The sequence below is a fragment of the Paramormyrops kingsleyae genome, chromosome 1, assembly GCF_048594095.1.
Source record: "Paramormyrops kingsleyae isolate MSU_618 chromosome 1, PKINGS_0.4, whole genome shotgun sequence".
Classification (NCBI taxonomy): Eukaryota; Metazoa; Chordata; class Actinopteri; order Osteoglossiformes; family Mormyridae; genus Paramormyrops; species Paramormyrops kingsleyae.
This window is the reverse complement of record NC_132797.1, coordinates 68764097-68776259: the sequence shown is the minus strand read 5'-3', so window position 1 is coordinate 68776259 and position 12163 is coordinate 68764097. Positions and strand designations below refer to the sequence as shown.

The 12163-nt window shown below is 48.3% G+C and overlaps 1 protein-coding gene across 7 annotated transcripts in view; it reads left to right on the top strand.

Annotated features, from left to right (window-relative positions):
• tanc1b (tetratricopeptide repeat, ankyrin repeat and coiled-coil containing 1b) overlaps positions 1-12163 on the top strand; it is a 95727-nt gene that overhangs the window by 70840 nt on the left and 12724 nt on the right. For all 7 annotated transcript variants that reach the window (XM_023811685.2, XM_023811518.2, XM_072718544.1 and 4 more), the window contains 8 exons: positions 815-1046; positions 2444-2610; positions 4027-4634; positions 6888-6996; positions 8219-8341; positions 10388-10624; positions 10814-10999; positions 11586-11664. In XM_023811685.2, coding sequence (XP_023667453.2) covers positions 815-1046; positions 2444-2610; positions 4027-4634; positions 6888-6996; positions 8219-8341; positions 10388-10624; positions 10814-10999; positions 11586-11664 — 1741 coding nt within the window. The remainder of the gene's footprint in view (positions 1-814; positions 1047-2443; positions 2611-4026; positions 4635-6887; positions 6997-8218; positions 8342-10387; positions 10625-10813; positions 11000-11585; positions 11665-12163) is intronic.

Here is a 12163-nt window from a genome sequence, read left to right as displayed (position 1 = left end):
TGTCAGTGTCCAGCTGAGTGGCGCACTGTTGCTTTAATTGAGCAACATTTTATTACCCAAATGGCAGAGATTAAAATGGTTCAGATTTAGCAGGAGCTGGCACTGAAGTACATCCTAGCCAAATGCTTACTTTTAATTTATTAGTTCGGGGGGGGGGGGGGGTCATATTTCTTTCGCTGCGAATGGATTCTGTTTTGGAAGTCGTCCCGGAGGGCAGAACGTAGGAATGGCCTCCTGGAATGTTCCATCGGTGCGTTGGGGCCGGGGGTGTGTTTCCGTGGCCTGCACATAAAACGGGGCCACAGTGGCGCAGTCACCTGTACTCCGTGTGCCGCTGGAAGTGTGTCAGCTCCTCCAGGTTTGAGCGTAATTAGGACAGCGATGGGTACAGCTCCCACGGGCCGCCGCCCCCCCCTCCACTAACCATAATGCCAGCAGCCTACTTTTAGAGCACTGCATTAAATGCGGGGGCCCTTCAGTGTGCGTCCGCCACCACATCCTTCATACTGTCGGCACACCACAGTGTGTCCAGTGCCCGGTGAGTTACTGCGCGGCGCGCGAGGTCTGCTCCCTCTCCCTGAAAGTTCCCTCGGTTACCGCAGCCCAGTTAAGGACATGACGACGAAACCCGGATCTGCGCTGCTGAGGGTCGTCCGGGAAACGCCACATGTTGAGTTTACGTTTGAGTTGCGTCGATGCAGGATGTCACGATGCACCTGGTGCCTTGAGACTCTTACAGCTACAGCATTTAAATGCTGAAACACCGTAGAACTGAATTTTAACACCCTGCTATTCCTTTTGTTTTTTTTACCAGGTGGTAGCGTACCACTACTGCCAAGCAGACAACACATACACCTGCCTGGTACCTGAGTTTGTGCACAGTATCGCCGCCCTGCTGTGCAGGGCGCACCAGCTCGCCGCCTACAGGGAGTTGATGCTGAGGGAGCCGCACCTCCAGAGCATGCTCAGTCTGCGCTCCTGCGTCCAGGACCCTCTGGCTGCCTTCCGGAGGGGCGTGCTGGAGCCGCTGGCCAGCCTTCGTAAGGGTAAGGGTAGGCCTTAAAGAGGGCAGCCTTCCAGCCCTGCCTTAATTCCCCATCTTGCTTGGAGTTTTCTTTCATAATCAGTCTTGATTTATATTTTATCTGTGCCGTAGTGCTGTTTCATGCGAGCTCTCTCAAGCTGCAAGTTCAACAGATTGCCGCATTTGCCCAAGCAGATCCGATACTTCTACAGAGCGACTTTGGATTCAGTTTAGATGAGTTATATCAGTCATGGACATGGGGATCTGCTGACAGTAACTGAGATGGGTTATCCTCCTGGTCGTCGTAATGAACCAGAAGGAGCCATCATTCACAGAGGCCCGCTATCCGACAGATGAGTTCCATCACGAAGATGGAGAATTAGTCCCAATGAATAGGTGAAAACGCATTTTCCTGAGACTGAATTCCATGGAACCTTCTGGACTTTTAATCATCACAGTCGCAGTATGTGGAAGGAACATCTGAAGTGATATTAATTAGAATCTCAGCCTCAAATGTGTGGTGTCTCACGGGGGAATGCGATGCTCTCTTATGAGAGGCACTGTCAGGGCGTTCCAAGGTGATTGTGGATCTCCCTCCAGTCTGGAATTGAATCAGGCTATTGTAGGAGCCGCACTGGCCTTACGGCGCGAATGTGTGAATGGGAAAGAATTGCAGACGTCTGTGTGGTGAGTGTGCCTGAAGCACGGGGGCGTGCTCAGCTGTCCTGACCGAACCTGCAGGCTGCTGTGTGAGAGATCTGCATTCTCGCACCACCACCACCACCACCACCCCTCCCCCAAACACACGCTTCTGTCTGTTTGGAATTAATGGAAAAGTCCGGTTTCCCCCCTTCAGTTACAAAAATAAATAAATAAATAGTAAGGTACGGTGATACCCCAGCAAACAATAAAATCGTGGACAGTTGGGTGTAAATCAACCAGTCGATTAGCATTCGTGACCTTCTGCAGAATATATGACTATTGTTCGTAGTGCAAAGTCAGGACTTTAACTTCCACTGGGATTACAGTTTCCATTTTATTTCTAATAAATTTTTGAAAATGTTTCACTCAGCATAAAAAGTGCTAGTCTTGAAACGAAGCACACCTTTGCTTCTGTCATTACCATAGTGCAGGGGTGGGGAACCTGTTCCATGGAGAGCCGCAGTGGGTGCAGGTTTTTGGGATGACCTCTCAGCCAATAACAGTAGGTCCCCAGGACTGGAGTTGAGAACCACTGCTTTATTATTGGCTGATTTATTGGTTGATTGATTGACCAGTGAGGTTGAAGATGGATCAGTATAATAAGTTGTATTAGCATGGTGTAGCTTGGAGAGATCTGGTAAACACTGAAACAGTGCATCATTCCCCGCCCCCCCGGAACGAGATTCCTTCCATCAGTATTCTTCCTCTTCACTCTAGAGAGGAAGATACCTGAAGATGACCTCCTCATCCTCATTGATGGCCTGAACGAGGCAGAGTTCCACAAACCGGATTATGGAGACACCATTGCGTCATTCGTCACCAAAATCATTTCCAAATTTCCTGTCTGGCTGAAGGTCATCGTCACCGTGAGAGTGAACCTTCTGGTGAGAGCGACCTCGAACTCTTTGGGCCCGAAAACGTGATGCCCGAAGTTTGGTAGCTGTCTTTGGGATTCATTTTGCAAGTTAGTTTGACAACAAACTAATTTCACAGTCAAAGTCTTAGTTACAGCTGCTTCTATAATACTAGCTGGGTAATTTACAACAGAAATCATAATGCATTAACGATACCTTCATAATTGTCACAATGGTCAGTATAAGAATTAAGGATACTTTGTACTGCATTATGAAGGTAGTGCATTATAGATGAGTTTCATTGCGCATTCATAATGCATAATAAACAGCTATGATGTTATGCCTTTTTATGAATGGTTGTCTTGTTTATAATACTTTATGAAACCTTCATAATGCATTATAATGCAATCTATAGTTCATTATACCTGTGGGCTTTAAGTTATCCTCAAGTTCTTATTCCCTCATGCAGAACAGCTGAGAGGAAGTAAAAATGCTTAGTGGAAAAGGTTAAGATGTTCTAAAGCTTCCATTTCTCTGCTTGTTAGTCCTTCCTTCCAAAATTATTCATTGTTCTTCACGCTGTGTTTGTCCTTCTGTCATTATCAGTGATCTTCCCATGTTTGTGCTCATCTAGCGAAACCTAGAACTGGGTCACCCCTTTGTTTTTGGGTCTGTTTTGAGGCTGGGGGGGGTCACATCCAGTGACAGTGCCACATAGAGAGCCCTCTCCTCTCATAATGAAAAGTGCTGTGATTTTGGCAAAATTATGAATTATGCATGACTTTTGTTATATTCACGCAATGTGTATACAAATGAGGTGGAGCAGCTCCTGTGAAGAATGTCTACTGCCCTAAGCCAAGCAAAGTTCCAGGCTCTTTCGAGTGTCACTAGCCACTGTGTGTGTTTCTGCAGTGCATGTATCCCGCGCATCATGCTAAGCCTCGCATTAGCAAAATAGTTAGCTTCTCCTCTCAGTTTGCCGGCACTATCGAGAGGTCGCCCTTATCCGTCCGTTCTCCATCTGCGGTGGGGTGGAGATCACAGCATAAGGGTGTATTGATTTTTTGGGGGGGACGTGAGGCTGTAGTTCTGGGCGTGCGCAGCGGCGGCCGCCATGGGAGCAGATGTATCCAAGCTGACCCATCTCCTGGCCTCCTAAACGTTTCTGAACACAGCCCCCAATGAGCTGTGGCTGCCGTCTGATGGCTGACACCATGACATGAACTAGCTTCCTTATTTGTTGAACCACTGGGGGAAAAATCGAAGGCTTCAGTTGGGTGGATGTGTGGGGGAGGGCGGGGGGAGTTATTTACATTTTCAGTGGAATGTGTGATTGTTTATTCAGTAACAGTTTGTCCTAGCCAGGCCATTAAAATGTGTGAATAAATAAATTTGTTTTTGTTTATTGCCGCACTGTGAATATAATGGCCTATTAATCCCGGGCAGGATATCACCGGCTACTTGCCGTTTTCCCAAATCTCCCTGGACGACTTCCCAGAAAACAAAGATATCAGCAGTGACCTCAACGCCTACGTTCAGCACCGCATCAACAGCAGCAAGGAGATCGTGAACAACATCTCGCTCAACGGCAAAGCCGACCCGGTCACGGTGGGCAAGCTGAGCAGCCACCTGGTATCGCTGAGCCATGGCTCGTACCTGTACTTGAAGCTGACCTTGGACCTGTTTGACCGCGGCCACCTGGTCATCAAGAGCTCCAGCTACAAGGTGGTGCCTGTCTCACTGGCCGAGCTCTACCTGCTGCAGTGCAACATGCGCTTCATGACCAACTCGGCGTTCGAGCGCGCCCGGCCAATCCTTAACGTGGCACTGGCTTCACTGCACCCGCTCACGGATGAGCAGCTGTTCCAGGCCATCAATGCGGGCGGCGTGGTCGGCGAGCTCCAGTGGGATGACTTCCGGCAACGCATGGATATCCTCTCCGGCTTTCTGGTCAAGCGGAGGGACAAGACGCGCATGTTCTGCCACCCGTCCTTTCGTGAGTGGCTGGTGTGGCGGGCAGACGGGGAGAGCTCCGACTTCCTGTGCGACCCCAGGTGAGCACGACGGCCCAGAAGTGCAAGACCGAATGTAGCTGTTCACTGTAAATCTTAATCAAACTCTGTAATGCCTGTAATACCATGCCGATGGTGGACTTCAGAAAATGCGATCATTTCTCGGGGTGGTTTCTGGGGCCAGACCGTATCACCGTGTTTACATCATTCATAATGTGGCTGTTTACTTCCCACATTGGGCGGATTTGCTGCTGTGCTTAGATGTTGAGATCTGGCTCGATATCCTGCTACAGTGCCAATGGACCAAGGCAGTTGAGGGGAAACGAGTTTTTTTTTATTATTATTATTGCAGTTCAAATAAACAAGAGTGATGATAGATGGATGAAGTAAATAGCTGAGCTAAATTTGAACTTCTCGTGCTCTGAGAACATACTTTCCCATAGTTTGCTGACCAGCAGTAAAGAAACTTCCACTTGTTATATCATAGCAGAAATATTTTAATGAACTATCCTAGTGAAATAGTGAATTGGCTTCTTCTGTTTATAATTGTTGGACGGCTTCATTCCTCGTTTGGGCCCTTAACCCCAGCCATCTGGCAAACTGTTCGTGGAGAGTATCTATTTGGAGCTGGTTGGCAACCATAGGGCAAATTTCAGAAGTACACTGCTGTCCTTCAGAAACCAAAGCTTTTGAAGTGCACTCTTCTTGTTGGCACAGTGGGAAGAAACATTAAGGGTACGGTGTTTTGTTTAAGATATGTATTCAGCTGAAAGCAATTAAGGTCTTTGTGAAGGAAAGAAAAATGCAACTGTTGATTTAAAATCCCCCCCCCAGCCCACGTACCTGTAGGCATTTTAAATACATTCAACAAACTGCTTTTACAAGCGTGTTTTGTTTTGCTTTGGCGGCTTAAGAGTGCTCCGAGGAAATGGTGATTGCAGGCGCTCTTTGTTGGCCCCTTCTGATTGGATGCCATGTCACTCCCATCTTAATAATAATAATTGACACTTTTATTAATCCCCGTGGGGAAATTGTTTTTACCACCTGTAGCGGCGCCCAGGGAGCTGGGGGTTGAGGGCCTTGCTCAAGGACCCGCAGACGTGCTGAGGCTGGGCTTGAACCGGCGACCTTGAGATTACAGGCACACGGCTTAGCCCACTGAGCCGCACGCTGCCCCGTGACTCATGCAGGGGTGGCTGGCTAGGGCTTTCTATGACTCGCCACCATTTGGCCATAGAGGAGGCCCCCGCAGATGATGGATCCAGATCATCGCCATTCCCCGCTTCTCCTCCGCCTCAAAAGAAACTGGGGCTCGGAAGTTCACCTTGATGGGGGAGGGGAGCACCTGCTCGTCAGAGTTCCAGGACGTTCCTCATTAACTAGTCAGAGAGGAGCGTCGCTGTGCCTGAATACCCTTCCCCTCCGATGAGTCTCCCCGTGCCTTTCTGGACCCTCCGCCTCCCATTTCAGTGTGTGATTTCAGGATCCCCAGACATGATCATTAGACAGAGAAGAAAAGGCCTGGCTTTTGAGCCGCGGAGGCCAGGGGACAGAGATGCCCCCCGAGCAGCTTTTTATGCAGAGGCCGGAGTGCGATGGCTCGCCACTTTAATGGAAATGCTTGCCCCCCCCCCCCCACTCTGCCAGTCATGTGTGGCCCTTTAATGAACTTCTCCGTTAATTAACACCCAAGCGAGGCTAGCCAGGCTGCGCAGGAAACGCATTCCCAGGCTGCTGCTACCCTCCTCCCCCCTCGTCCACACTGGGTGAGGCGCCTGTCTAGACGGTATTTAGCACAGTTTAGTCAGACAAGGGGGTACAGCATTAACGAATGAATTAATATGCCTGTCTTAGGAAATGTTGCAAACCTCCAAGCAGGGAACTGATTACTGTTATCTGTGTCTAAATTAATCACTTAAAAAAAAAAAAAAAAAAAAACAATAACACACATTCCTCTGAAAGCAGGATGACCGATACGGTAGAGATGTTCATGCCAATGCAGGAGGCCATTGGGCTGGACCTGGAACGTCCTGCCAATTTTCCCTGAAATACATCAACTTTGCATCTTTGAGTCTTTGAAGTGTGTCGATGAAAGAACATTCCCAAGGATAACACCTTTTTTTTTCCTTTTTTTTTCAACCCCTGCAGCCATTGCCATTTGCCGAGCTTGTCATTAAAAATGACCCTAGTGGTTGTCGATGATGTCATCCTGCCAGTTGAATGTCCGAAGGGAATCTGCACTCTGTATCTGATGATGAGGTCCAGTTTAAACCTGCTGATTCCTGTCCCCTACAGGAGTGGGCACGCACTGATGGCCTTCATGTTGTCCCGGCAAGAGGGGAAGCTGAACCGGCAGCAGACGATGGAGCTCGGCCACCATATCCTCAAAGCACACATTTTTAAGGTACTGTATGAGGACCTGACCACAGCAGGAGGTATCCATCGTCCTTGTGGGACACTGAGCAAAAAACCTGCGGAGCATGAGACGCTGGTCTGGGCAGCATGACGGCTCAGCGCTGTAAGGGCTGCTCACAGTAGGGAGTCCCTACCGTGCCCGGGCATGTTTGACCCCCAAAGTCCGGTTCGTTTGACTAGTGTGATCGCTCTGTACCATGCCCGGGCACGATTGAGTGTACCACTTGGAGGTGTCTGACTTTGGCACAGTGCACGTCTAGTGTGATCACTAACCGTGCCCAGGTACGGAATGACATCAACGATGCAACTGACGCACGCACACGCATGCATACATGTACACTATACATGAACCAGACCCAGACGGAACGGATCGGGTAAGCTGTACAGATGGCGTCATTTTTCACAAACCTGCGTTGACAAAAAATGGCACATACAGATTGGATAGGGACAATCATTTAACAAACATGTCAGCAAAGGATCACTTTGGTCTACTTGCTGGAAATTTGGGCTAATGAGAGTATCCTGGAACACCTGGGTACAACACACAAAAACTCTGAGATATTTGGTACAATATGGGACGATCTTATTCGTGCAGCACAAATAAATAAAAATCGCTGCATTGCATTCTAAATAAATCTGTCATCGCGCCCAAAATAAGCCACAAAATAAGGGATTCATTAATCAGGAATTCCATCATGCTGAGCGATAGTGCTTTACTTCCTATGTTTTCTTCAACACAAAAAGTTGCACAGTGAACCTGGTGTGCTCGGGCCACGATCATTGAACGTGATGTGAGCACAGACCAGCGGGGGCAATCATGCTTGGGCACGGTACAAGGCCACCATGCTGTGTGAGTACGCACTTAGCCCTTCAGGGTGGGGTGTTTTAGCCCCCAGTTCTGTCTGTGGAACAGCCGAAAAACATCAGATAAATCAGTTCCCTAAATTGCCCATAATGTGTGATTATGTATGTGCCGTGGAACAGCATGCAAACCTCTTCAGAGTGTTCTAAGCTTTATGCCATGTGATGTCTGGGATAGGCTCCAGGATCACTGTAGCATTGTACTGCATTAGTGGTTATGGAAGGTGGGTGAATGGAAACGACAAGCCCCTGCTGTGAAACTCCTTCGATGGGTGCATAGATCCCTCTGTAACCTTGCTCTTGTTGGGAAGGTGGTCTCGTCCATATTACGGACGCCGGTCTGATTGCAGGGCCAGAGCAAGAAGACGGGCGTGTCCTCCAGCGTGCTGCAGGCTCTGTGGATCAGCTGCAGCACCGACGGCCTTTCAGCCGCCCTGGCATCTCTGAGGAACCTCTACACACCTAACGTGAAGGTAAGCCTGCCATCCCGTCCCCGGAAGCCAGTGTCTGCGGCTCAGCCTATTTACAAATGGCGGACTTACCTCCAGTTTGCCCTCATACCACTGGGAAGCCAAACACCGACCAGTTTGCATCATTTAGATGTGCATTGATGTCAGTGTTTGCATGTCTGCTGTGTTTAGTATTCTGCTGTTGTCACGAGTTCACCAAATCACGCCTGCACAGATATACATCACGTTTTATTGCCTGAGAGAAGGAGAGAGGAATTTTACACAGCTGACGTGTGTGTGTGTTTCACTAGAAATTCCACTAACAGGATCATATGGGTCTGTAAATGCTACCTTGGTGACTTCATAATAGTCCCTTCTTAGCTTTAGTTGAGTTCCAAGAGCACAGGGTTGAAGCTCTAAAACTCACGAGGGAGACATCCACCACGCTCCACCAATTATTCTCCTTTGGGGTCTGTTAGTGGTGGTAATTTGACAGAAAAAAAGACTGCATGCAAGTGGGAAATATGATTGATTTTCTTATGTTGAATGAAACTGAGTGAAAGTATTTTTAGCTTTAAGGAAAAATGTTTTTTCCTCCTTGGATTTTTTAACGTTTTTAGACTATTCATTGAGTCTTTCCTCCTAAGCCTTGCTGCGTGATGTTAACTTTCATGGAATAAGGGAGAATAATTAGCCGATTGTACCCTTAAATGCCCATAAGAAGTGATCATGTTCTGTCATTTTCTGGTAAATAAAACCGTTATTTTTCTAGCTTTTCTTTAGCATTGAATTCTGCAGTTCTATGATTGGGGATTTGTTGTTCATGTCCTTATTGAGGGGAAGAATATGTTTTCATGTTAAATGCCCCGATATGCAGTTTTTAACAAATTTGACGTGCAGTCTACATGCTCAAAGGATCTGAAGATAAAAATGCAATTTTCCTCAGCTGGAATTAATCGTTTCGGTTAAGGGAAAGGAAAAGAGGAAGAAAAGCCCACAAAGGTACCATGCTGGCTGAGAGATGTTAGGGTTTGTTTTGTGGGGGGGCAGTGGGTGCCATGTTGCCTGGGTGAGAGATGAGGATTACAGTGGGTGGTCTGCATTTTGGCCTTGGAGCCTGGAGGGGGGCTGGCTTGGAGGTGGGGGCAGTGTAATCACGGCGCTGCCCAGCAGTGTAAATGACACTAAGGGCCAGGAGTAGCTTCACCTTCCAGCTACGAAGCCTTTAACTGATAGAAACTCGCTCCTACCATCCAAATGGGCTGGTGCAGGTGAACGGGATTCTTTCCCAGTTCCCCAAAGGTTTGTAGGTAATAACAGCAACAATAAATAATAATAATAAATAGTTATTTATATAGCACGTATGAGTAAAATGGATGATAAATTAAGACAAACAAAAAAGAAAGCCAAAATGAACGAAAGTGCAAATAAAATATAAATAAGATCCTGAGACATGGTTTGATGCACAGCGCAGTTCCTGATTTCTGGCTCCTGTGTAACGGTAACGTTTCAGCCCACAGACGCGAGCTGCTCGCCGTTGGTCCTCGAGGGCCTCGTGTTACCGTGGGTGCTGTGTGCACCATGTGTTTCATCGCATGTTCTCTCAAAGCGGATCATTGCACGTCCTTGGCCAGTCCTGCTGGAACAGCTCCAAGTCCTTTACCTGTAGCCCAGAAATGACGATGTGCCAAATTGAGTGATGTATCGATTTTGATCCAGGCAGGATGTTCTGCAGTAATGCAGTCTGTGTGGTTGCCAGGGGTCAACGTTGATTCAGCGGCACTTAATATAATCATTGATTATAATGCAGAATTGAATCTATTGGATAAAACTTTACAGTATAACATGCTGTAAGACATGGCGATCTCCTCTGAGGACCTGCATTTCAGCCAGAACCCACTGATAATGGTACAGAAGCATATCTGGGCAAAGGTTCCCTCCCTCAAATCACTGTGTTATGGTCACTCTGTGTGATGTACGGGACGGTCCGAATGGACCTGTTTGAGATGCTGCTTGCATATCTCCTTCATTCTTGACCTGAAGCTCCACTTTTCACGCCTCCGGCACCAGGTGAGCCGTCTTCTGATGCTCGGCGGGGCCAACGTGAACTATCGCACGGAGGCCCTGAGTAATGCACCCGTGCTGTGCGTGCAGTCGCACCTGGGCCACCAGGAGATGGTCAGCCTCCTGCTGGAGTTTGGGGCAGCTGTTGACTGTGTGTCAGAGAACGGGATGACGCCCCTTTGCCTGGCAGCGGCCGCCGGACACCTGGGCCTCGTCAACCTGCTCTGTAAACGCGGAGGAAAGGTGAGCAGGAGCTGGTCTGCTCCAGTGACTCAGTCTCCTACGTTGGAGATGACCTTTATCATGCTGTATATCGACCTGTTTGCTGTCCACGTAACCTTAATCTGTACCTTCCTCTAAGGTCTCCTGAAAGATGCTCCACTTAGTAATTGACAATTCTCAGGAATAAGCTTCAATGTTTTGCCCATGCAGGTTGACCATCTGGATAAGAGCGGTCAGTGTCCCCTAGTGCACGCGGCCCTGAGGGGCTACCCTGAGATCATCCAGTACCTGCTGGAGCTGGAGTGGAGCCCTAATGGCCAGCAACAGGACAGTGAAGCAAAGGGCACGGCCTTGCAGCAGGCCCTCATCGCTGCCTCCAGCATGGGCCACACCCAGGTGAGCTGAACAGCCCTCTGGCAGGCCTCTGCTACACGGAATGCTAAGCTAATGGGACTTTGGCCTTGTGAAGAAATGCATTGTGAGGAAATACAAAGACCCTTGATGTGAAAGTGATGGGGAGGGTCTTGCATTTGTTTTGCTCAAGGCTTCACCCAAGGTTTATTGGCGTGTGTTTTTGTACCCACCAAGGTCCATAGGCGTTTACCCTAGCCTGCTTGTTAAAGCATGACCCCAAATTGAAGGCAAAGGATTGGGCGTATTATCGACTAATGGGTTTGGTGGTCTGTCATTGACCTATAGCGTAAGAGATGATGTTATGAGAGAAGATACGAAGAGTAAAGAAGAATTAACAATGCTGGTCAAGCGGTAGTCTGAAGGGACGCATTTGTAGTGTGTGAGATGCTGTCACCATGGGCTTTGTTTGATCAGCTAAATGAATTTTATTGTGGTGATGTCAGGGTTATGTCCGGTTTAATATCTGGTGTTTAATTCACAGCTGAGTTCGTGTACCGCTCAGCGAATGCAGCTTCGCCCCATGCAGGTTTTCCTTCGGTGTCATTAATCACCGTTTGTCGTCTGACAGGTTGTGAGGAGCTTGCTGGCGTCGGATGATAAGCCCGCCGTGCAGATTGATGGCCATGACACTCTCTGGGGGGAGACAGGTTTGTCTGTGTTTTTACTCTCCCGTCACAGAACACTGCTGTGCGCATCCTCCAATTTTGTCATCGGTTGTCATCAAAAATGCTTCCTGTTGCTTTCTGATGGTTTCCGGCTGTGTTATTTTTTGCAGCATTGCATCTGTTTAAAATATTTCACAATTGTGGACAATGGAAGCTTGTTTCCGACACTTTTTTTAGCCCCCCTCCCTAGCATCCCAGCATGGGAAATCCAGCTTTGTCTCCAACCTACTGTAGCCTTTGCCTCAATGGAGAGCCGCCAGCCCTAAATGTTCAGCCCTTGTGAGTGAGTGTTCCCCCCCATTCGGAGTGGAATTGCAGGCATATTCCCGGGTGTCTTTCAATCGAGGTTCTATTGTGCTACGTACTTTAACAGACGACATAGATCACAGTTAGCGGCAATGCAGCCTAAGCTTTGATCCTGAGCTAAAGCCATCAAGCTACAGTTGACCTGTGATCAGTCATCAGGCAGCCGGTGATGGTG